General features: G+C 44.0%; 1 protein-coding gene across 4 annotated transcripts in view; it reads right to left on the bottom strand.

The window, feature by feature from the left end:
- Positions 1-1897: 1897 nt before the first annotated feature.
- The window catches only part of LOC103678822 (kalirin RhoGEF kinase), a 453600-nt gene continuing 430354 nt past the window's right edge, over positions 1898-25143 (bottom strand). For all 4 annotated transcript variants that reach the window (XM_040621337.1, XM_040621339.1, XM_040621338.1 and 1 more), the window contains exon 34: positions 1898-3289. In XM_040621337.1, coding sequence (XP_040477271.1) covers positions 3227-3289 — 63 coding nt within the window. In that variant the 3' untranslated portion in view covers positions 1898-3226. The remainder of the gene's footprint in view (positions 3290-25143) is intronic.

Raw genomic sequence — 25143 nt, 5'->3', positions numbered from 1 at the left:
TGAACCTGGGAAATGAGAAAATATTGGGGTCAGACCAAAACACTGAAACACCTGCAAGCATCCTTACTAGGCAATGTTGCTATGGCACAGGAGCCCTGCCTCTCTGTTTTTGCTCTGGGCTCTGAAATAAGTCTACAAACAAGGTTTGGGTATATGCCATCCTTGGGGATTTGGTTCACGATACTGTTCATCATTATAAAATGTGCTATCTGGTTTTTCCTAGGCATGGAGAGAGTGTACTGACTGATCAACATGTTTATCTGACTGGGGCCGGGGGCAGCCTATGGGTGTGCGACAGACTGGAGTGTGACATGGAAGGGAAAACAGCAGTCTAAGAACGAAAACCGGCAGTTCTAGTCCTCTGCCCCTAAACTCACTGTGTGGTCTTGGGCAAACTGCTTAGCATTTCTGGGTTTCATTTCATTTGTTGATCTCAGTGATCTTCAAGGCCCCTTTCAGCAGTTGTTATTATAAATCCATTCACATGCTACTTGATTAATGTATGTCTCCTCTACTGGCAAGCTCCATGAGAAGAGGGGTGAGTATATTTGCCCACCTAGTTCACATGCCCAGCACTTGCAGGCACTAGGTATTTGCTAAGTGAGCCAATCCCTATGAAAGATACATGGTGATCTCAGCCTCATCAGCCTATGCTCTGCACAAGTATGTCACAGGGACATGGATGTGGGCTACAAAGACCTGGACTGGAAAACACCTCCAATCACACAAGGAAGAGCAGGACACTGGCTGTGCCCCTCCCCCCCAACTCCCAGGGGATACAGAAGGTGCACAGTTCATTAAGGTGAAGACCATGGCAGTGCACAGGGGAGAGTCCAAGCTGGGCACTAGGGCATCAGCCCTGTGGTTTGAAAAAGCATGGGTCTGGAGATCAGAGACCTAAATTTGAATCACAGATCTGCTATCTTGCAGCTTTATGACATTGTACAAGTTATTTACTTCTCTTAGCTTTAGCCTCTTCATCTGAAAAATGAAGACAGAACTGCCTGCCTCTCAGGATGGCTGTGAAGATTAGAGATGGTGTATATCAGGTGCCTTCCCAGCACCTATATGAGAAAGGTGCTCAGTAAACGGAAGCCTCCTTGTCTGGTTCTGCCCTCCTGGCCCCTTATGAAGTTTCTAAGAACGCTTCCTTCCCAAGAGAACCTGCCTCAGTTGGTTACCAGCTCGAGACCGTGCCCTGGCCAGTCTGCTTGAGGGGGGTAAAGGGTGAGATAAAAAGTGTTGCTCAAAATATCTACCTTTGGAGATCTATATTTTCTTCTTTTGCTTCCAGTTTGCTTATTGAGATTCTGATATTTCTAATTTGCATGGCGTGAGAGCAAAAGGTGCAATTTTGTAAATAAAGTTTAACAACTCATTATCTTTTGAATGTGTTGAGAGTTATCACTGAACAGAACACGACTGAACCTTGCTTGTCTCTCTTTTCGGCTGCCTTTTTCTCTGCCTCCACATTGTTCCCTCCCTGGTAGAGTGAATTATACTCCTGCTCCTGCCCTGCCACTTCCACTCCCCCCCTCACCCCCGCACTCATCCACTACATATGGCCATCTTTATTCTGGAAAACAAATTCTGCTGCTAGGCAACCAGAACACAAAATTGCTGTGGTTGACATGATTCTTATTAATGACCGCAACTGCAGAAGTGCTGCCATCACAGCATGCCATACGTACGCTCCTGCGTCTGTCCCCAGCTAGACAGATCTTTCTCCAGAAAGTGGGATGGGTGGATTCTTGGTAGGAAATTAAGGGCCTCAGCACTCAACAGAAAGTATTTATAAATCACTGTATATCACAGCCTGCTTTAGAATCATTTTATTAGAACACATTCAAGAAAGTGACATACGGAAAAAAGACAGCAGCAATTCTCAGTCATGCAAATGCCCATGTTAAGGTTCTCCAATGGATTTAAATTCAAGTACAAAGACAGTCCTTTCCTGAGCCAGGTGCAATTCCAGGGAATGACACGTGAATTGGGAGCGCGTTTCCTCCACAAAGTTCAGAACACTGAACAAGTCCCATCCTCACAAGACTGTGAGGTACATGGAAGTGTAAACTTTCAGGATCTTAAGGACCCCTTTACCCAGCCCTCCCCCATAATCCAGCTGGGGGAAAGTGAGCCCAACGTCGGGACCTTTTAGAAATGAGGTTTAGTCTACTGAAAATAAAGCAGTGGGCCTTAAAAAATTAGAAAATGAGTATATATATATACATATATATATATATAGTAATGGAGTCATCTTTGCCTCTTGACTTGGTGTGGGGTTTCCAGGAAACTCTGTTAGGGGCTGGGGCTCTCTTGAGTGTCTTGGAAGCTGGAGGACTTTTTAAACTTTTAACTTTTTATTATGAAAAATTGCAAACACATACAAAAGTGGAGAGAATGGTATAATGAATGGCCACGTCCCCGACCTTCTAGTCTCAACAGTTAACCACCATGGAGCCAGTTTGTTTCCTTTATTTCTTCTCCCACTTCCCACGCACCCCCAAAAGGATAATCTGGAAGCACACAAAGGCTAGGAGGGTGGTCTTTGAACCAGAGACCTCAGGAGTGAGTGAGGTTAGAGGAGCCAGAAAATCCTGACAAAACTTGGGCAGACTGACGCAGATAGAACATTTGTTGGGGATGTGGTTGGGCCAATGTTTCGGAATAGCTAGACTTAACCCTCCTCTTTTCTACCATAAACTATCCCTTGTTCTTCCTCCCTCTTTCTCATGATGTGGGGGAGGTAGGCTAGATTAGAACGATGGGTTTTCCAGATTGGGGGCCACTGACAACAGAAATGTTCAATCTGGAGAAAAACTCCAGAGATAAGTATGTTCCTCTGACGAATGTGCCCCCTCACACTGCAGACCCCCAGGGCAGTGAGGGCCTGCGGTGCCTGGTGTTTGGATTGGGAGCCAGGGGAAATAGCTTGGGTCATGGGGCCTCTCACAGGTCCCTACTGTCCCACCATTTTCAACTTTGGAGAGAAGCTCAGTAACCTCGAATCGTACCCAGTAGAGAAGCAGGGAGCCCGAGGGGCAAGCCCATGGCCCAGGTGGGCAGATTTTGCTTGGAACATGCTGCCCTCTGAGCAAAGGCTGTACCCCACACCAGCCCTGCCAGAGCAGTCTCAAGAGAGGTGGGTGATGGGAGTCCAGCTGGGAGGTCCCAACGGCGGCACGGCTAACCCGGTGAGCTGCAGGGACAAGTCCCAGGCTGCGCGCTAAACGTAAGTGGAGAAAGGATCTCCAGGTCCCAGGTGCCACCGAGGAGCAAGGTTGCCATCCTGTTAAGAAAAGGGCCGGGGCTCTGTGATTTGCATATGACTTTGCAAAAATCTGCATGAGATCCCGTAGCCCTTTATAGAAAACAGAGTTAAATCATCAGTGCAACCTACTGTATTTCTAGCAACCCAATGCACAGAGTGCAACCTGGCGAACACACAATCATCCTTTGAGAAGAGAAAATGGAGTGAGCAGAGTGCTGTGTAGGACATTCCTTGGTCTGAAGGTTCAGAAGAAGCCAACCAAGTCCAGGATCCAGATGAGGATCGCTGACTGGCCACTTCCACTAACTCTGTCAGGGCTCCAATCCATAGACTTTTCCTTGCAATAGTTCCCAGTTGAGTGGTCCTGCAGTGGTTTCCCCCACACATAACAGCAGGAGGAGAGCCGGGAAGAATATAAAGAGGGCTGCATTAAAGATGAGGTCCTATGCGTGATCCTTAGTGTTTATTTCACACCCTTTTTGTTTGCTTCAACTCTTTTAGGGTCCCTGTGCCTGCCAGCAAGTCTCATTATGACATTCATTTGGGGGAAAGAAACTGAGAAAAGTTTACCCATTTACGTAGTAGATCTTTGGCAGTAAGTGACTTAAAATTCCTGATTTCAAGTGTTTCCAGGGTCCATGACATGCGGTAATCTGCAATTTTTCCAAGGCGTGTGGTTGGTTTGTGAGGCCGCAGGGCTGGCTGAGGGAGTGGATTACCGAGTGAGGGAGGGAGCCTGCCAGAGACCCAGCTGCCATATTCCAGTGCGGCCACACTAACTCTACTTGGCCACCAGAACAATGGAATGTGACCTTAACAATGGCCCCCCCCTCAAAGAAAGTCAACTTCTAGTGCTACTGGAGGAGTGAAGTATTCTAAAAAGCAATGGCTCAACCAAGAGAAAAGTTCAAGATAAATTAAGGAGTATGATCTCATATTTGACTGTGGCTCAGCTCATGATGCTAAAGGCTGCATCACATTTGCCATATAGAAATGAGAAAACAATCTGAAACTCCCTTAGTAAGAACTCCAGCCAGGCAAAAATTGTCCATTAAGGGAGAGAAAACACTTCAGCATCAAGTTAAAATGGTAGTTACTCTGAGCTGTGAAGATGATTGAGGATACTTAGGATTCAGAAGGGAGAGGAGAGTCTGAAGAAAGCCAGGAGCTATACACACGCATTTGTGAAGTAACTCATGGAAGGTACTAGTGACCACTGAGCTCACCTTGGCCAGGGCAAAAGGGTGTTAGGAATTTTATATCACATTACATTAATGGGGAGGTGGGGTGGTGGAGGGGTGGTGTACTCTGTCCTGCTTAGCTCACACCAATAATTCATTGTCATTACCAGTTTAGTTTATAAATGTGCTATAAGATCTGTAGAATTTATTGCAGTGGCAGAATTCAACAGTTTTATAAATGCTGAATTTGACATTTTGTTCCTTATACAGTTCTTAAAATTCTGAAAGGGGAGACAGTTTTAAAAAATATTTTTATTGTCATTTACTAACAAAGCTAATGTTCATCATCATTTTTATTGTCACTATTAACAGCTAATATTTGTTGAGCACTTAGCATACGCCAAGCAAAAGGCTGAGTGTCCAGCATGCATCATTTCACGTAATTTGCACCAAAATGTTATGGGGTGGGTAATACCATTACCTCCATTTTGCAGACTGAAGCCCTGAGAGGCCCTGCCCAGGATCAAACAACTGGCAAGTGAAGGGAGTGAGAGCTGTACTGGGGTTGGTTTGATTCCCGAGGCTATCCTTAACCACTGTGTATGCTGCCTCTCATAAAGGAGAATCCATCTCCTAAGTGATATTTGTACATTTGTGTGTTTGTGGATTTCAAAGGTCTGGGAAAGCATCTCACATATTTTGAGGATCCATATTATCCTCAAGGACCTAACTAGAAGTGGTTTGGGTCACTTCATTATACATAGTCATTAGATTTTGCAGCAAAATGTTTATCCCCTTTTAAACCTAAGTTGTGATCGTCTCTGTGCACCTACAAATCTTTCTGATGGTTTGATATGTGACATCTAAGAAGTAAAGACATGTAGGTAAACTGAATGCTTGTTCTCTAAAACCCTGAGAAAACACAGACACATTTAGAGGAAGCCATTATTGTATACAGCCCAGTTGGTAACATGAAAGATAGTGAACCCAATGCATAGCTCTTAACTTTAAAAATGACAGCCGTTCATAATCTCATTGAGATGATTTTCTAAAAATCTGACCTAAAGAAAGGATTAGTGGGAAAAGTTTAAGCGGAAGTGCGCGTGCGTGCGTGCGTGTGTGTGTGTGTGTGTTAAAAGGCCATTACCTTTTTTTTTTTTTGGGATGTGGCTGATTTCTATTATTTAGAAAATAACTCCCAGCTTGGAATTCATACATATTCCATATCCAATCACCATATACCTTTGGCATTTTGATTCAGTAGGCCAGGGCAGGGCCTGATGTTAGCTTTTAGAAATACTTCCCTCATAATTCTGCAGGTTGCCTGGTTTGGAATCCTTCGCACAGACACTTTCTCTATTTCCCAATCACTCCATCGCTTGAAAACCCGAGTTTTGCAGTGTTTCAACTGCATTTTCACATCTGCCAGCACACACTGTCCAAAAGTACTTGTCTTTGGCATTTTCCACGAGGGGCAAGAATCAGTGAGATGCACTTCATAGGACAGTGACTTTTATTTACCAGACCTCCCCTGTATTCTTTTATTTTAGGTGGGAAGGGGCCTGTGTTGAGATTTCCCCCACCTCCCACTATTCAGGTACACACCCCTTTATATAAATATTTTGTATAATATAACGTAGGCTCCATTCTAATGCTAGACACTCATAATAGAAGCTTTCTGAACTACAGAGAGATGTCTGTAGACCCTGGGTGCACAAGAGACAAGCACTGGACATCCAGTGGTATAAAAATAGCCACGAATAGGGAACATATTTATAGGTTATAGATTTATACCTTTCTAGATCCATAAAGAATTTGTGGCAACTATACTCCATTATCTTTTTAAATGCATCTTCAGTTAACTGTATGTCCTGGATGTTTCTGATGGAGTGGGAAACCAGAGAGGCAGGAGGGTGCCCGCATCACTACTCCCATGGTTAAGTCATAATAAACAACTTCCTTTATGCTCCTGATTCACGCCTTGCTCTGCTAGGCACAGAGGTCAGTGAGTGACTGACCCATGGGATCCATGGAGCATGGAATGCTCTTGGTATTTTAATTCAGGTGTGTTTCATTCAGATGATGGGAGTGGAGGGTGCTAATGATAGGACTTAGACCATTTGAGCCATAAGGTTACTTTTTGTGTTTTGGCCTGAATTATTCAATTGTTTTTAGTGAGCTTGTCCAGTGGAAGGCAGTGTGCATAGCGGACATCAGAAAGACCTGGGTTCAAATCTTGGTTCTGCCACTTTCTGGTTGTGTGACCTTGGGCAAGCTATTGAACTTCCCTGAGTGACATTTTCCTCATCTGCAAAATGAGGATAATGATACTTACCTTGAAGAACTGTTGTGAGGACTGAATGCAAGAGTATACATAAAATGCCAGGCTCCTATGAGGAGTTCAGCAAGACAGGTGGCTGTTATTGTCAGCTGCTTACACTCCGGATGGCTTCCTTGCAGGCAGCCTTTGTGCTTTTCTTGGCCTGCCCAATTATAGCAGGGATTTCTAAGAGAAGGACTGTGCCTTTCCCATTAGATAGGGAGGCAGGAGGTGTGGGGAATTATCCTCGATGGGGACTTTATGTGTTCTGTTTGTTCCCATGATACACAGGGAACTCTGCAAATACCATATTAACTGGTTTAAAAGAGCTTTCTCCACCCCAAATGTCAGACTAGAGCCTGGACTGGAAATTTTCCTTGATGTAGCCATCAGAATTAAAAATGGAGATACAGAGTAGTAAAAATATTGAATCGTGCACACAGGAAAGACATAAACACCGTGAAGTGTAGCTTTAGTTTAGTTCTTTTTAAAGGACTGATCTGGTGACCTCCTTATGTGTTCTTTCTCGCTTTCTACTCTGCCTGAGGGTCTCCTTTTGGCTTCTAGGTGCCTGTTTGTTGCTCATGCTGACCCCAGGGTTCCTCATCCAGAATTCTATCAGGAGCTTACTGAGGAGGGCCAGGCGGCCTAGCAGCTTAGTGATTAGCAGGAAGGCCTGGCAGGCGGTGCAGAGTGCACTCCCTCCCAAGTGACAGGCCAGGCGCTCCCCGCTTCTGGAGGAGCACCCCAGTTAAAAGGTATCAGCTACAGCAGGGAAGAGGCCATTTCCCTGTTTTTCTCTTTCTGTTTCTCCCTCTGCTCAGGGAATCCTCTGAGAGAACCACAGAACTAGGCAGTGTGGGAGAAACATCCTTGAAAATATTTGTGTCATGTAATTTTTTGGTTTCATTTCAAGTTCAGGAAGGTTGTAAATTGCCTCTTTACCAAGAATTCTTATCAGAAAACATTCCCTCTGCCCTTAGACTGTGGGAGCTGAAGGGAGAGAGGGAGGTGAGGGGCCGGGAGAGAGCTGGGTCTTGACCTAATGGATGAACCTCCTATTTGAAACCTTGCTGCCCATGCAGAGTAACCCATTTCCTTCATGGAGGCTCTCTGTGTCCTCCTCACCTGAGTCCCAGCATCCCCATGCTGAGTCATTCTGGAAACCTCCCGCTCTGGAATTACAGGGGCTTAAAACCAAACTTGAAACATGTGGGCTTTCTGTCTCTCACTCTGCGTATCTCTCCATGGAGTCTCTTGGACTTGTATACTTTCAGCTTTTCCTCACCTTTTCCATAGTTGCATTAAATAGCTGCATTTGGGGGAAAACTCTGACAAACTCCTCATCTCCTTGTCACCCCCAACTGGCCACTCCCTGAATTTTTCTTCTCTTTCCTTTCACTGTCCCAGGCTCCTGATCTACACAACGAAACACAGTTTCTGGTTCCTCAGCTTACAACCTTGGCCCATCCTACACGTCAGCCCAAATTCACTCTCTGGTCACTTTCCTTCCTCTTGAGCTACTGAGAAGTCAATCCCCGTTTCCTACGAGGTACCTGCTTGTTGCCTTGTCCTTGGTTCATGTTGAGGGTTGATCTCAGCAACAATCTAATAATTGTGTTCCTCCCTGTCCTTTAAAAATGACATCGATTAGGGTTTTCTTTGTTAATAAAAGTAATTTTCTTGTCATAGAGAATTTGGAAAAAGCCACCATCCAGAAATAACCACTATTTACATTTTGGTGTATTTCCTTCATAAATACATACATGCGCACATATATGTATATACATATATATGTACATCTGCATACATAAGCACAAATACCCAAACATATACACATACACATTGCTTTTTTATGTTTAAAACAGAAAAACTAGTCTTTCCTATTCAGAAGGAAAAGGAAGGCTCCCAAGCAGATGGGAGGAAAGGAACTGTACACTGTAGGAAGGTCACGTGGCCAGCAACAGCCAGGAGCTTTTGGAGCCCATGACTTAATAATAGCTTAAAATGTCATGGGCCTCATGGCCCGATGGCCAGGGGATATGTCCAAGAGATCCCTGCCTCCCAAACCACGTAGATGACTATTTCTTAGAGAGTGTATGGAGACACATTCGGAGACACACAACCCATAAATATACAAAAACGGAAGTTATACACATAAAACATACTATTCAAACAAGTCTTTTCTGAGCATGTCTATGAATGTCTGTGAATATCTGAGCATGTCTATGTCAGTGCACTGCAGATGACAGAAGCTATCACGTGTGAGCCTTGTCTTCCCGGATCTCGGACTCAGCTGCTGAGGTAAAAGCTAACTCACAGGGAACACCAGCGAACTGGAAGAAAATGCTATCTCACAGGGTGCTGAGGGAAGGGACTCCAGAAATCATTCTAATAACAAAGAAAACTTGTTTCAACAACACTCTTCCTGAGGTCAGAAACATATCTATCAGTACAGAGAAATAATTTTGGAGACATGGTGATGTCTGTGATAGGTTGGTAGGAAAGGCAATTATTATTTAAAAGATCATTCTACTTAGTGAAGATAATCACACAGATAATCTACCAGAAAACATGTATTAGAGGAAAGCTTTGCCGACAGCAAGGGAGCCAGAAGAGGGGCAGAACCGGGGGAAGGGGCCTGTGTACCAGGAGCCTGTAGGTCCTAGAGAATGCTACTGTGGTTTGGGAGCCATGCTTCTCCTCTTGAAGCTCCCAGAGACAGACTTTACATAGTCCATGAAAGTCCAGAGCCAGGATGAAGAATATGCCATCGCTGTGGTGATCCACTGCAACATGATTTCAGGAAAAGGATCAAGAATGAAGGAGAGCCATGATGGCTGAGAGGCAAAGCTATGGATGGGGGTTAAGAAAAGATTATCTGGGAGATGGTAGGTGAAGAGTCCAGTTTCAGGCCTGCTAAGGACAGCAAGGCGAGTCATCCAAGTGCAGTAATGCCACAGACAGTTGGAAACGGGGCTGGGTCCCAGCGTGAGGGATAGGGCTAGAAACAGAGATTTCTCAACTCGTTGTTAAGAGTGCGATGTTATGCTCAACAATGTGGCAAATCCAAGTAAAACACATAACATATGCCCTGAATGTTAAAAGAATGGTATCTGACTTGCTTGTTTGTGTGTGTGCGGGCAGGGCATGGGCAACACTGGTGGCTGAGAGGTGTGTGTGTGGGGGGAGTAGTGAGCATCTGCACGAAGGTGGCATGAGTCTGGCTGGCAGTGAAGGGCGGGCCAGATGTGATTATACAAGTCAGTAAGCATCACTGGAGAAGGACGTAAGCAGGAGCCAAGCACGATGTGACCAGGGACATTCAACTGCCATTATTTATTACGTGCTAGATGCTGCAGTAGACAGGAGATGCTGCAGAGAGACAGCAGACAGGAGAGCCATGAGCAGCATGAAGACCAAGATACGATTCTTAAGGAACTCACATGTAACATGGGAGAAAGACATATAGGCAACCACTTATTTGATAAGTGTAATTAGGTTGAAATATATAAATGCCAATATTCACCCATTTTTTAGATCACAAAAACAGTAGTTTCATCTGATTCAACCGAAAGTAGGTGCATCATAGTATGCAGAACAGATAAAGGTCTCTAAAGGATCATGTGTCAGAGGGAAAACTATACAAACATTTTGGACATGGGCCTGTCCTTTATCCTTAGTGAATGTGCTACTGACGGCTTTTAACTGGCAAGTGAGAAATGAAAGAAAAGCTTTAGGAGCATGAATCTGGTGTCAGGAGATAAGAAAAGATAAGATGCAGGAGCAAAATCCCAGAAAGCAGGGAGGCCACTTAGGAGGTTACTGAAAGAATTTCAGCAAAGGGCAACCAAGGCCTGACAGGGTGGTGTGACAGAGATTTTGAGGGATTCGTCCTCAGGACTCGGCAATAGACTGGCTATCAGGGAAGTCTGCCCCAAACAGGGAAGTCACCCAGGTTACCAGTTTGAGAGAAGAAGGAAATCATTTTTTGAGATTGAGATTGAGACTGAGACCGAGGAAAAGTCAGACATCCAAATGGAAACACAGAGGCAACCAGTTGTAATGACTGTGCTCAGCTCTAACCCTGCTCATTATGTGGCCATTTGGTCTTGAATTTGCTTGTCGGTTTTCTGGTTCCTCAGTAGAACTTAGCCTTCATACAGGTGGGGACTGGCCTGTTTTGCTTCACACACATCTCCATCCTGGCACAGGGCCTGGCACATGGGGGGGTGAGTGAATAAACTCATATGAAAACCGCCATGAGGAGTAAAGTCACTTCAGAGCTATATAATCTTGGCATTTTTGTCATGGACATCAGAACTGAAGCAACAACTATGGTTGGAGGTAGGGAGGATGTAGAGAAAGAAGAATCAGGAGAAGTTCAAGTGCAGCTCTCCCCGGAGCATGAGGTAACAACACGGGTGGACGGGAGCTGGTTGACGACATGCGGGAGAGGAGGTGCTGGAGTGAGATACTCGAGTAGGTACAAAGGATGAGATTCAGGGGCTTGTGGATGGGTTAACATTGAACTCTTTCTGAGTCTAGTGAAAGGATCAGAGAGTAAGATGACTGTGGTACATCTAGGTGAGGATAAAAGTAACCATCATGCCAAAACAAAAAAGAAAAACCCTCGGTTTTTCTTGGATGCTAACCAATAAAATCTAAATTCCTTTGAATGGTGTGCAGCATCTGCTGTAATCTGACCCAAGCAATACTTCCGGTCTTATTTTTCATAGCTCACCTCACAACCCAGAATTCGATGTTTCCCCTTCTCCCTTACTGGCTCTTACCATTTCATCCATGTAGAACGACCTTCCTCTGCCCCCCTCCCAGTGCTGCCTGGATAAACTCTACCCACTCAGTAGAGTCTAATGCTGAAACTCCTCTGATCCTCCTGAACTAGGATTTTGATTTTCTTAATTACACCTGGTCCCAATTTCTAGATCTCGCTCTTATCCACAATGCCAAACATGTTACCGTATGTTTATTTGTTCTTCATTTATTCCTTTCACAAATATTTACCGAGCACCTTCCATGAGTCAGTACTTTGCTGGATTCAGTGGAGCAGTGGCAATATAAAACAGACATCCTTCTGTCCTCAGCCTGGTGGAGGAGCCAATCATATAACCACACAAATGCTTATGGTCATGATGACAGGAAATAACAGTACAGGGCGTCGTGACAGATGTGACTTGGGGAAGGGACTTAGGCAATGGGTCAGGACAGACTAAAATCAGAAAGAAGAGAGGTTCGTAAAAGGGGTGGACTTAGGCATGGGAGGAGAAAGAAGCTTCCAGGCAGAGAAAACACAGGCCCCTATATGCAGGCCCTGGGCTGGGAAGAACCCTGGCACGTTCAAGGAAGCCCAGGCAGGCTGCAAGGCGGGACACAGGAGGAAAAACGGCCCCCATGAGGCCAGAGAAGTGGGCTGAGGCCCAGATCATGCAGTCACATCGATCATGTTGAAGATTTTGATATTTATCCTAAGAACAAGGGACGCTAGTGAAGGGCTGGAAGCCACAAAGTGACATGGACAGCTTGCATTTTAAAAAGATCATGCTGGCTGCAGAACGGAGAAGAGAGTGGAGGGAGGTAAGAGTGAATGTCTGGGGACCAGTTAGGATGTTTTGTTCATAGGTCATGTGTGAGAAGACAGTGGCTTGCACGAGATGGGATTATACAGATGCTCAGTAAATGCCAAAGGCGGGTAGTCATCAGTCTTATTGGAGTCAATCACAAGGACTGAGAAAAGTTGAGTTTCATCTTTACAAATCATTCCACTAAGGTAAACCAGTGAACATCACCTCAGTTCTCGAGAACCCCTTGGGAAATGTGCTGTCGGGATAATCAAGTTTACTAAAGGTAAACACCAACATTTTATCTCCCCAATTTAACCATTTTTATAAATATCCTTGACTCTCCGCCTTCTTAAGCAGAATACATTGAACTAATTTCCACTTCTGTTAGCAGTTATAAATACCAACATGAGTATTAATTATGGTGTAGTGCAGGATGTAAGGGAGCCCTCAGACATGCCCAGTCATGATGCTTTCTTGGTACCCTTACTAAACAGAACCAAACTGTTAGAGCTTTAATTCATCCATCAGCTTTGCTCTCAGAGCTTTTCTGCTTCCTCTCTTGCTGACAGTAGCTCAGCCTTTGTGGCTATTCGTGGGTCTAGACAGAAGTAACTGTCGCCCTTTCTAATTTTTCTATGGGCTAAGTAACTAGATGGCCATGAAGGTAAGAATTACATATAAAATCAGGATTTGAGAGACTTTCCTGTGAGCACAGATGTTTAGTTTTGCTATGTGAAGATTTCCTCCCTATATCTTGGATCTATTTGTTGGACAGCTGAGTTCCGAATCCAATATATTTATCACCTTTTTTTTTCTAACACATTGCATTGCTTTGGCTGTATAACCTGTTATATAATGTATGACAATAGACAAATACATTTCAAAAAGTCAAGTAGTTCTTATTCTTTCATTACAACAGAGGAGGAAAATTTAGGGAGCGACAGAAACCTGCATTAAAGTTCCCATGTTGCTATACTATTCTGAGGAGAAATGGTGAATTATATTTTAAAATACTAAATGTAGGAAATGTCTCATATGCGACATCATATGAACCTCTAACTTATAAATATATTGATTTCAAAATGCCAAATTTCATGTTTATCAAGACAGAATAAAGAGAGTAAAAAGATGCACCACAGAGTGAGAACAGATATTTAGAACATGTATAACCAATAAAGGACTAATAACTAGAATATTAGTATCTAGAATATGAACAACTCCTAAAAATGCATACAAGAAACCCCTAGAAACTCACTAGATACATGGGCAAAAGGCTTGAATGGGGCATCATAAAAGAAAATCCAAAGGCCCAATAAGGACATGACAAAGTGTTCAACCTCATTAGTGATTAGGGAAATGCAAATTAAAACCATTAGCAGATACTACCACATCCCCACTAGACCTGCAAGAATTTTGAAGTCTGACAATATCAAGTATAGGTGAGGCTGCACAGCAACTGAAAATCTCACACATACTGGTACGAGCGGCAGTTTGGTACCAGCATTTTGAAAAATAGTTTACACCAACTAGTAAAGTAGAAGGTATAGATACAGATATACCCCATTACTTGGCAATTCCTTTTCTGTTCACCTAGAAATTCCACTCCTTGCTTTACACCCTAGAGAAACTCAAGCACATGCACACAAGGATACATATAAAAAAATATTTACAGCAGTACTGCTCCAACAGCCCCAAACATCCCATGTAGAGAATGGATAAATTGTGGTATAGTCATACAACGGAATATTATACAACAGTGAAAATTAATGACCTATACGCATCAGCATGGATGAATTCCACCAAAATAAGTGTTGAGCAAGAGAAGACACACACACACACACACACAGAGTATAATTCCAGTCATATAAAATTTAAGAACAGCCACACTGAAACTACATTGCTTGGGGACACATACAAAGGAGGTAAAAATATAAAGGAAAGTAAGGACAGTATTATTACGAATGTTTAGAGAATGATTACCTCTAGGGGAGAAGAACAGGGTTGTGATCAGGGAGGGGCACACAGGGGGGTTCTGGAAAGCTGGCAATGTCCTGCATCTATGACTTACATGGTTATTTCCTGTATATTCACTTTATAATTGTCCATTCACTTGTTTAGGAGTTTGTATGCATTTTCAGCATACATATTTTATTTTTAAAAAAACCTAAAAAGTTGGGGCACCTGGGTGGCACAGCGGTTACGCGTCTGCCTTCGGGTCAGGGCGTGATCCTGGCATTGTGGGATCGAGCCCCACGTCAGGCTCCTCTGCTATGAACCTGCTTCTTCCTCTCCCACTCCCCCTGCTTGTGTTCCCTCTCTCACTGGCTGTCTCTATCTCTGTCGAGTAAATAAATAAAATCTTAAAAAAAAAAAAACCTAAAAAGTTTAATGTATACCAGATATTTATAATTGGGGATGTACTCTATCCATAGAAACAAAAGTATAATTAACATTAATCAGACAACCCCACAAGTTGCATTTGGGTAACAGTATAGATGAAATACTGCTTAAATATTTATCTCAATAAAAACAAAAGAAAATAATAGTTACCAGTTAAACCGTTAAACAAATCATACCAGAGCAATCATGAGTAAGGATTATTTTTAGAGTATCTGATATCAGATTGGAAAAGGCAAAAATATCGATGCTACACTAGCTTGCATGACTGGGGGGAAACTGGCACTCTTACGGGAGTACAGACCGGGGCAACATCCACACGGGGTAATGTGACAATGTGTATCAAAATTTAAAAGGGATAGTTGTGCTTTTAGGAAGTTACCCTGTTACTATACTCATGATTCACAAGTGTAAGAAACTATATCCGTACAAAGCTATTAATTACAGCCTTGTTTGTAATGGCAAGAGATTGGAAACCTCCCATTTACCCATCGATAGAGAACAAGTTAAATAAATTATGGTAATGGAATGCCACACAGCCACCACAAAGAATGAAGCGGCACTACATGACCTACTGACCTACTGTATGATTACCCAAACTGGTTACATGGAAAAAGTGTAAAACAGTACTTACTGTATGCTACTACTTGTTTAAACATTTTTAAGAAGAGTAAGTAAATATGAGCTGTCATGTTTTTAAAGAATCTTTCAGGAAGAATATCTACATTTTGAAACACATGCATCTATTACTACTTTGAAAGTTCGTTTCATTTTAAGAATCTTGAATGCATATGCTTAAGGAAAAACAGGCTTAATTACATTATTATGAGGAAGTACAAGATGATTTTGGTAAAGATTCTAATGAGTTTTTTGAACAGTTCCCATCAGAGTGAATAGCACATTAAAAAAAAAAGTCAAATTCTACATCAAAACAAAATAATTCTTTTGATACAGATGTATCAATAGGACTTCTCCTTTACATACTGTCCATGATTAGAACAACTATTTTGGGATCAAAACTGAAACAAAGGAGGAGAAATAGAAAGGAAGATGAACTTTAAGGCCAAGCTCAAATCTCACTTTTGGTATAGAAGCCATCCAATTTGCCAGGCTGAATTTGTTGCACAAAGTGGGTATGCTTCTGTTACAAAGCTTAGCAGACAGTGTGGTCAGCATGTCTCTCAGCTGACACTTTCTCTTTGTAACTTCTCGGGTTCCTAGCAAAGCAGCCAGCATAAAGGAGGTGCTAAGTACAACTGTCCCCTTTCATAAATACATGAAACGCATCCACAGCCACTGTGTTTGGCATCACATATAAGACACTTGGGGTGTGCAAGGACAGAGGTTGTTCTTATATATTCTGAATCTCCAAGGTATCTTGTCATCGGTGGACACTCAATAAAATTCCACTGAATAAAAGAATGAAATCATTTGAAATAATTTTCAAATATATTTTAAATAATTTTCTATTTTACCTCTAATTTCATTTTTCTCTGCTCACAGATCTCTTTTACTTGGTCATGGGTTCATGGCTGTGCCAACTAGTTTGCTCTTTATGGGGCACCTGGGTGGCACAGCGGTTAAGCGTCTGCCTTCGGCTCAGGGTGTGATCCCGGCGTTCCGGGATCGAGCCCCACATCAGGCTCCTCCGCTATGAGCCTGCTTCTTCCTCTCCCACTCCCCCTGCTTGTGTTCCCTCTCTCGCTGGCTGTCTCTATCTCTGTCAAATAAATAAATAAAATCTTTAAAAAATAAATAAATAAATAAATAAATAAATAAATAACTAACACAACCAACCTAGTGGTCTGGACTTCACGTTCCCCTGTTAGAAATACTGTCTTGAGTTTAAATGAGAACATATCCTAGAAATCTTTCTTTTTGGGGATTTTTTAAAAATTTTTTCATGAATGCAACAAAGGTTCTTAATATCCTATGAGGAAAAGGCATAAAAATTGTGACTGCTCTTGTTTTGGGGGGTTGTGCATGCAGTGGGAGTGGGGAGGGCTGGACTCTGCATTATAAATTTCAGATTCTGTAGTTCAAAGCACCTCCCTTGAACAACCATTCCCCCCCCACTCCTCATCCCTTCACATCTTTTTTTTTTTTAATTAGAATAATTCTTTCTGTGCTCGCTTCGGCAGCACATATACTAGAATAATTCTTTCTCTCTTTCTTTCTTCCTTTCTTTCTTTCTTTCTTTCTTTCTTTTTCAAGAACAACTTCCTTCTGATATTCCTGTTTCATGAGATAGATGAAATTTAAAAGTATTTAGGGGTTACACTGAATACTTCTTGCTCTTTTCTTTTTGTCTAGAATGTCTGTCCACCTGCCATGAATGTAAACCTTCTCTAATCAGGAGTGTGCTGACTGCCACCAGAGCCAAAAGATCGCGTGTGTGTGTGTGTGTGTGTGTGTGTGACTGGCGGGGGGGAGAGAAATCTGGCATTCTAATTTGAAATGGTTATGAATCAGGGAATTAAAAATTGCAGGACTACCTTCAAGTGTTCCCAAATGATCTTTTTAAAAGAAAGGCTGAGTTCTTTTTAGATAAAAGCTGCAATGGTATCAGTCACAGAGACATGTATGGAAGTAGAGGTTAAAACAAAAGTCAGTTCCAGTGAATTCCAAACGCCTTAACATTGAACATATTTAGGCTCACATCAGCAGGGAAGAGGTCAAAGCAGGAAAGCAAGGGGTTTTGTTTTGGTCAATGCCATATCCCGTATGTCTAAAACAGTGCCTGCTACATAGGTGAGTTCAATAAACGCTGATGGATTTGTGAGATAAAAAGGTGGCATCCATCAAAATCCCGAGGAAAAGAAAAGACAATGCCTTTTTCATCTCCTCTGGTGTTCACTAAGTCATGTCTTCCACGTGTATGGAAGCCGGTGACAGCAAATAGCAAATGAAATTTTTTAAACCCCATTCCTGCAGCTGAAGGAGGAGCTAGCAGGAGACAGGAGACAGACATAGTAAAAGCTAGAGGCTTTTTTCCCCTTTCAGTACATCATAAAGTTCAGAGAGGATACAAGCCCTTGCGATTGCCAGTGTTCAGGGAGCACTCACTAAGCATTCCACGGCCGGCATCAGCAGAGGCCACACAGATTAGAGGAACAGCTCTCCCGAGCTTGGAGTCAGTGTATACATCTCTCTCCAATTACCAATTCCAAACAGAGCCAAGTAGAGCATTAAAAAAAGGACAGGAGATGAACACTCTGAACTGGGAAGACCCAGCTTGCAGCCCTTACATCTGGGGAGGCTGCACACTGCCCACCAGCTCTGACACACAGCATGGCCAGGGTCACGTGGGCGCGGCACATGGCGGGGAAGAATGGATAGATGGACTGGTAGGGCCGAGGGTCTGCCTGAAACGACGGAAAGGATACCTCCCACGGGTCTCCTGTGCATAGTTCTGCATCTTCTTCTAGCAGTTTTCTCTCCACAGGAAGAGCGATCAGGGCAGAAGCAGGATGCTGCCCCCTCAGAAGGCATTTCCTACTTACTGCCCTGGGGACAGGCCCGGAGCCAAAGTCCCGTCCTCACTGTGGCTTCTTACAGAGGGCCCCTAGGGAGGACGTTCGCACGGGCTTCTCTTGACAAGGCCCTGTTTTCTGGCAGTAAGGATCACATCACCTCACTCCAATGCCACAAATTCTGAGACCCACACGTGCCCGTTTTCTGTCTACTACATCACACGGGTCGTGGCAGACGGGGGCAGTAGCCATCAGCCGTGAGGAAGCAACACTAAGCTGCCAGGCAGGTAAACCCCAAGCAAGCGTTTCCAATCTAAGCTCAAGATCAGGAGACAGGGTAATATTTACCCACTTGCTACCCAACAGGCTCTTCCCGAGAATGCCATGCTGTGGCCCCAGAGAACCTCTGTCATGTTTTCACGGTATTGGTAGCTCCGGATGGAGCACGACACCCACTTCAAAGCCCCCTTCGCCTGTTCCATCCATTCTAGTCTCACTGCTCTGGCTCCAAAAATTCATTTCCAGCAACATTTCTGCTTGAATTTTCTGAAAGAGTTAATTTTCATACCCGCCAGGATGGTTTACCACCAGACACCATACTCCAGGTGTCACTTCTAACCGCCCGCGAGTTCTACTTGCTAAGAACAGTATTTCTCATAGCCTGTTTCCCCTACTACAGCTTTATTTATTTTTTTTAAAGATTGTATTTATTTGTTTGAGAGAGAGAGAGAGCAGAGTGAGAGAGAGTACACGAGTGGGGGGAGGGGCAGAGAGAGACGGAGAAGTAGGCTCCCCACTTGAGCAGGGAGCCCAACGCTGGGCTAGATCCCAGGACCCTGAGATCACGACCTGAGCCAGGGCAGACACTTAACCGACTGAGCCACCCAGGCACCCCGACCATTAGCTTTAATAAGGCATTCGTAGTCTTTTGTTCTGCACTGAAAGAACCTATTAACTGACGCAGAAGAAAAAAAAGGTTAAGTGGTACGTCAAGAGGTCTGTGCAGAATACTCCAATAAAATCCTTGCTCTGAAAGCCATCACTTCTGTCTTTGCCCTTGGCCCCCCAACCTGTGCCATCTCCCCGCTCGTGCCCCTCCTCCCAAGCAGGATGTGTCCGGCAGAAGGCATACTCACTTGGGTCTTGTTTGCCTTGGACTGTCACCAGCTATTCCACTTTAACATCTTGGCTTGCTCTCAAATTTGCTTTCTCCTTCCACCGAGATTTTTAAAAATAGAGTTAGTATTTATGCGGGGCTGCGGCAGGACTCACTGCTCCCAAGCAGCTTGGAAGCAGGGATCGGCGTTGTCACAACTCAGTGCTCACTGCCAAGCTCTCAGAGCCCAACCAAGAAGTTGCCTTGAGAGGCCTGAAGACACTGTCTAGGGCAGAATCCCAATCCCACCAAGGCCAGTCTATGAGTCACAAGTTTTCGGTATCAAAGAGTCTGCCATAGGCATTCATACTTGGGAAGTTATCTCTCCCTGCTCTGCCACACGCCAGCCCCTGGAGGCGCTTGACCGGGCTATGGAACCACTGTGTAATTTACTTGGGTCATCACAGATTGGCATGGGCCAGGGCGGGGGTGCAGAGGCTTCCAGAGAAGGGGTAACAACAGTGTTTGGTTTTGCTTACAAGGTTCTAAAAGTTAAACGATCATGGTTACTACAAAAGTACTATGTTTTTAATCCAATTTAACAGGCAGGAGATTAAGTTGGGATTCAGTCCTAGGTCTGCCATTAACTAACCGGCTTTGTGACTCTGAGCAAGTCACTTTGTTTCTTTTACACATGTCCATGAAGGCAGAGGGATAGATGATCTCTAAAGTTCCTTTCTTCCCTGAGCTTCCATGTCTCCAAGGTCCAACCTCATCCCTACTCAGATCTGGCTTATGGCCACCCCTGCAGCTACCACACGCAGATCTAATCTACTGGTAAATCACCTTTTGCAGTTTCCCTATTTCTCTGACTGATCCCTGGGCCCTGCTGCCTCTAGAACTGAAGAGATGCCTCGAGGCTGCTATGCTCTGAGCATCCTGAGAGCACTTCTGGGCCTCCCTGCAATCTGCGCGTGCGCAGCGAGATACTCATGGGCTGCTGTTGCTTATGAAACTTACTTGCTTTTCCACATGATTGGCAACTTTAAAAAGCAGGTCTCTCAAGGGAGGTTTTTAAGCTATGGAGTATCAATCAAAATATTAGGTAAAATAATGACGTTATGATTTTGCCGCGTGAACCTAGGTTGAGTTTTCCAGCAAAGTGTACTTCACACCTGTTGGTCATTTGCAACAGCTGGAAGCCAGTCATTTATTTGATGAACTTTTCATTTAGAGGAAACCCTGCAACCTCAACTCCTCGCACTTTATCAGTTTGTTCTGAAAACCAGCGTGTTTATACTTATGTTGAACCTGCTCAGGAGAGGACGGAGCAGCGTTTCTGGGGAAGCAGGAAATCCCCTGCTGGGCCTTGCCCACCGTTGCCTGTCCCTGCCCTCCACCAACACCCCTCCCCCCAAGGAACTGTACTAGGAAAAAAGCTATTTTCAAACCTAGCCCTGGGCTGGGGTTATTCAGAACACTGGGGTTGGAAAACCATGATTTGCACTTACAATTTGAAAGTGGAGATGGTGTTTTCCCCACTTTGGAGTGACTCACGAGTCCTTGAGAAGAATCAGGATGTCTCTACCTAGGATTCACATGGCAATTCTGACCCACTGTGCTGTCGCAGTGGGTGTGACTGAGTCTGAGGACCACTTAGCTGATAAAGTCAAGTTTAAGTTTCTGATACATCCTCTCCAAGCCCTGGTAACTGGAAGTACAATTATGTACTCTTCTCATTTATTCAGGGGTTAGAAAGTGTTTTGTTACTAGATAGGATGTAACATGAATCTCTCCCTATAAAGAAATATTTTAGGGCCCTTAGGTCCCACGGAGACAAAGGGCAGAGTAGCAGAAGTCCTGAGGTATCTCCCCATCACATTTCCTTTCGCTTTTAGTAGAGTGCATTTAATGGGCCAGATCTCCAGCAGGTGCCTCATCTGCTCCGGCACCACAGCTAAATCTAAGAAGCTGTCACAATCACATTCTGGAGACTCAACCTTGGGTGGACCATCTTGATGGTTTTTAAGAATTTGTCAAGCAAAGAATATTATCTTGTGTGAATTGATAGGATGTTTATTAGTCCTGACACTGATGAGTTTCCACATTTCCAGATGTCTGGTTATCTCTTCAGTGGCAAAACCCAGTTATCTGTGGGCCCTTAAAACTCTAGAAAGCATGTTGTCCATTTTCTTGCATGAGAGTGCCTGGCAGTAACCCAGACCGGGACCCATCACATGTCTCAGAATCATCACATGACAGCAGGGGCTGGGCCCTCGCCAATGCACCAATGCCAGGGGCTGGGCTCTCACCAATACACCTTCAAGGACTGAACTTTCTCTGACTACGGCTCTTACACCTAGTGGCTTGCTAAGCGCTCTCAAGGTGCAGGTGTCAGGATTACCGAATTCTGATAAACCAGAAAAGGCTCTGGGGAAGTCTATTCTCAGAAGGCTCCTGCAGCCAGGCTGCCCCACCGCTTAGTATAGGTACCATCTGTAGGCATCCTTTGACTTTCCCTTTAGCTGGGCCCTCACTGTCTCTAAGCTGAGCCTTCCCTACCAATCAGTGAAACAAAATTTTGGCCATGACCCACTAAACTGATTTGACAGTACGGTTTAAAAACTATTAAGTTAGGTCCTGAAATCTCCAGGTTTCTTCACACACTTCCCTGTCTCCCTACAGCACACTGCCATTATCAGCCCACCTTGTATCTTAGCTCACACTAGCTTGTTACTGAAATTCTTTGTTTAAATCACAGTCAGCCCTGGGATGTTCCAGCAGTGTTTTCTGCCCTTAGAATTTTTAAGAGAATAGCATCTGCAACTCAATTTCACTTCGACTTCCCTGTCTCCAGCCTGGACATGTCTAGAAATTCATGGTGATGTTTTGATGGAGACTATCTCTGCTAGGATGGGTTCGTAATGTTCAATTCAATGAGCATTTATTGAGCGTCCCCAGCATGGCTACTCTAAATGGTAAATAGATGCACAGGGACCAGCCCTGTGCAGGTGGCCGCTTCTGTACCATTAGCTGGAAATTATTCGGCAGATATCCATTATGTTAAACAAGATACTTCTTCACTGCCGCCTCATTACTCAGGCTCGTTTCACCAGAATCCTGTAATTCTGTATTTCTTTGAAGTGTGATCACCAAGTCCCATCACTTCCTAATACACATATAGGCAAAACACTCTCGACAGTGCCCAGAGAAGCAGGAGCATATTTTTGGACAAGAAAAGAAGGGCTCAGAGCGCAATCGAACAAAGCAAGCACACCCATTTGCCTTCATAGAAATAACACTTTTGCATAGGACAGGTACAAGGTAGAACTTAATTATGCAGAACCACTGAGGATTAAACTAAAGCAACTTGGGAGAAAGTGATTGTTGTTACTTCCCGAAGCACCCGTGTTGGTTTTGTTGGCATTTATTGAAGAACAAAGAATATTAGACTGATTGCTCATCATGGGAAGATTTACAGTGCAAGCAAGCAACCCCAGATCCTCTGTTGTAGAGAAAAGGGGCTGCCCTCAATTTTGTCTTTTTAGCAAGAATTTGGATGAAGCCCCAGAAGGTATGTTTATCTGATAATGCTGGGAGATGTGGCTGACATACTGGACGAAATAATTTATATTCAAAATATGCTAGAATACTGGGATGGAACTAAACAGGAGAAAATCTCATAGATACCAAGTCTCCCAACACTCAGGTCACTAAATCAGCTGTGTAACCAGAGCAGCCCATGAAAACAGCCATGGAGATTTGATGAGCCAACACTGTATGTATTACTAGACACACGTACCATCGTAGGGAGGAAACTACGCATAGTGGCCCTAGAACAAGAAGCTGAATTTGTATTAGTTAGGTCACATCTGCAGTATTAGGTACCAATCTGGAGGCCCCACTTTATTTAGCTCATTCTACACTGAAGGAAATCCAGAGGAAGGCAGCCAGGATATGGGAGGGTATGAAAATACATTAATACAAGGAACGGCCGGAAAAACTGAGGACTTCTAGAGAGAAGATTAGGAAAGAAGACAAGAAAACCATCTTCAAATACCTAAGTCCAGGGGTTGCCACTGGCCCAAGATGGTATAACTTAAGGATTAAAATGAATACCTGACAGTAATGGATAATAATCCAAATAACCCATGAGCCAATGCTGACAACAAATTCCTAAGCCTTAGATCCTAAGGGCTAGCACATGGAGAGAGGAGGAAAGCTGCTCTGTTCGTAGACAGGTAAGTTGAAGCTACCTCCCTTTTGGTGGAGTCTAGACAAGAACCTGCCGACAGTTAGCTAATGAAGGAAGAGGGCAGAACTCCACTCAAGAAGTAGATCCTCACAGTTCGTGGAATATTATTTAGAGTGTCTAAACTTTTGTTTTCCCTCAAATAATGGTGGGAAATTAACCCTTACTGAATGTCTAACAGGTGCCAAGTAGATGTGTTTGTCTTACAGATAGGGAAATTAAGGCACAGTAACTCACGCAACAGGACACAGAAGGTACCCAACAGAGCTGGGATTTGGACCTGGCTGTGTCCACACTCGTTCCACCCCACCACAGCACACAAAATACACACGAGGTGTTTGGAGAGGTGCCCCAGGGCCCCGCAGCTCCTCAAGTGGGTCTGCCGTAGCTCTTTAATGGTTACATTTTCCTCATCTACCAGCACAGCAGTGCCACTGTTCTAATTCCTCTGGATTAGAAGACGAAGACTGGGGTCTTTTCTAGAAAACTGCTGTTAAAATGACCCTGGTCCCTGAGAAGGGACTCTGCCCTATTCCCTCCCCTTGAATATGGTTCCGTTTACCCGCAGCAGTCCATTTTTGTTACCTTGCTCTTCTTCAGAGTCTGCCCACCTGACAGCTTGGAAAGCAGCAGAGACCAGTCTCCCGGTCTGCTGGTACAGTTAGGGGAAACTTTAACTGTGTTGGTAACATCTCTGAACTCAAAGATACCACTTACTGGTTGGCCTGATGAAGGAGAGTGTAGGTAAGGGGCACATGGCTGTCCTGTTATCACTGTTCTACGTCAGAAGAGTAAGAGCATTTTAAACTATAGTGCGTGGTCACAGACAGGCCCTCTCTTTTATTCTGAAGGTGTGACTATTTCTAGGTGATTTTTCAGGTTCCCTGTATAGAAAACAGAATCTCGCCTCATCTCCAGACCCACTGCTCATGTTTCCTAGGGGCTGAGAAGGGAGATGGGGGTTCCTGTTCCCAACAAGCCAGGCTCTCCAGCTGACTAAAGCTTTCTGCTTGGAGGTAAGGAAATGTCTAGGTTTCTTGAGCATATTTAAAAATACAATGTTGGTATATCTGGTTGCTTTCAGACCAGCTGTTTTAGCTGCCTCCTGATGCTGGAATTTCCTGAGATCAAGGACTGTGTTCCCTCTGTTCATTCATCCCACAAGTCTCTCCTGAGCATCGTGTGTGCTGCGGGCCAGGGGCAGCAGTGAAGCAGACAAACAACCCTGCCCTTGTCAAGGCTTAACAACCTGGCTAGAGAGACACACATTGAACGAGAATTACACAAATAAGGATTCACATTCAACAAATAGCCCACATCTCTCTACAGTATCCAGCACAGAGCTTGGTACATGGTAGGTGCTTTTTCAAGAATATGTGACTAATGTTTTGTGGAATGTGCAGAAAGACTGACCAGCTGAGTTCATCTTAGCATTGGGAGTACAACTCCTTGACCTTTGGAGTGAGAGAAAAAAATGACAGTGAAGCAGAATGATCTGGGTTCTAGTTCCTGCTTTTCTGTGAACTACTAGAATTTTCCTGGGTGAGTCACTCAATCTGGGCCTCAGTTTC

Source organism: Ursus maritimus, unplaced genomic scaffold (assembly GCF_017311325.1).
Source record: "Ursus maritimus isolate PB19 unplaced genomic scaffold, ASM1731132v1 scaffold_4, whole genome shotgun sequence".
Taxonomy (NCBI): Eukaryota; Metazoa; Chordata; class Mammalia; order Carnivora; family Ursidae; genus Ursus; species Ursus maritimus.
This window is presented reverse-complemented; position numbering and strand designations above follow the sequence as displayed.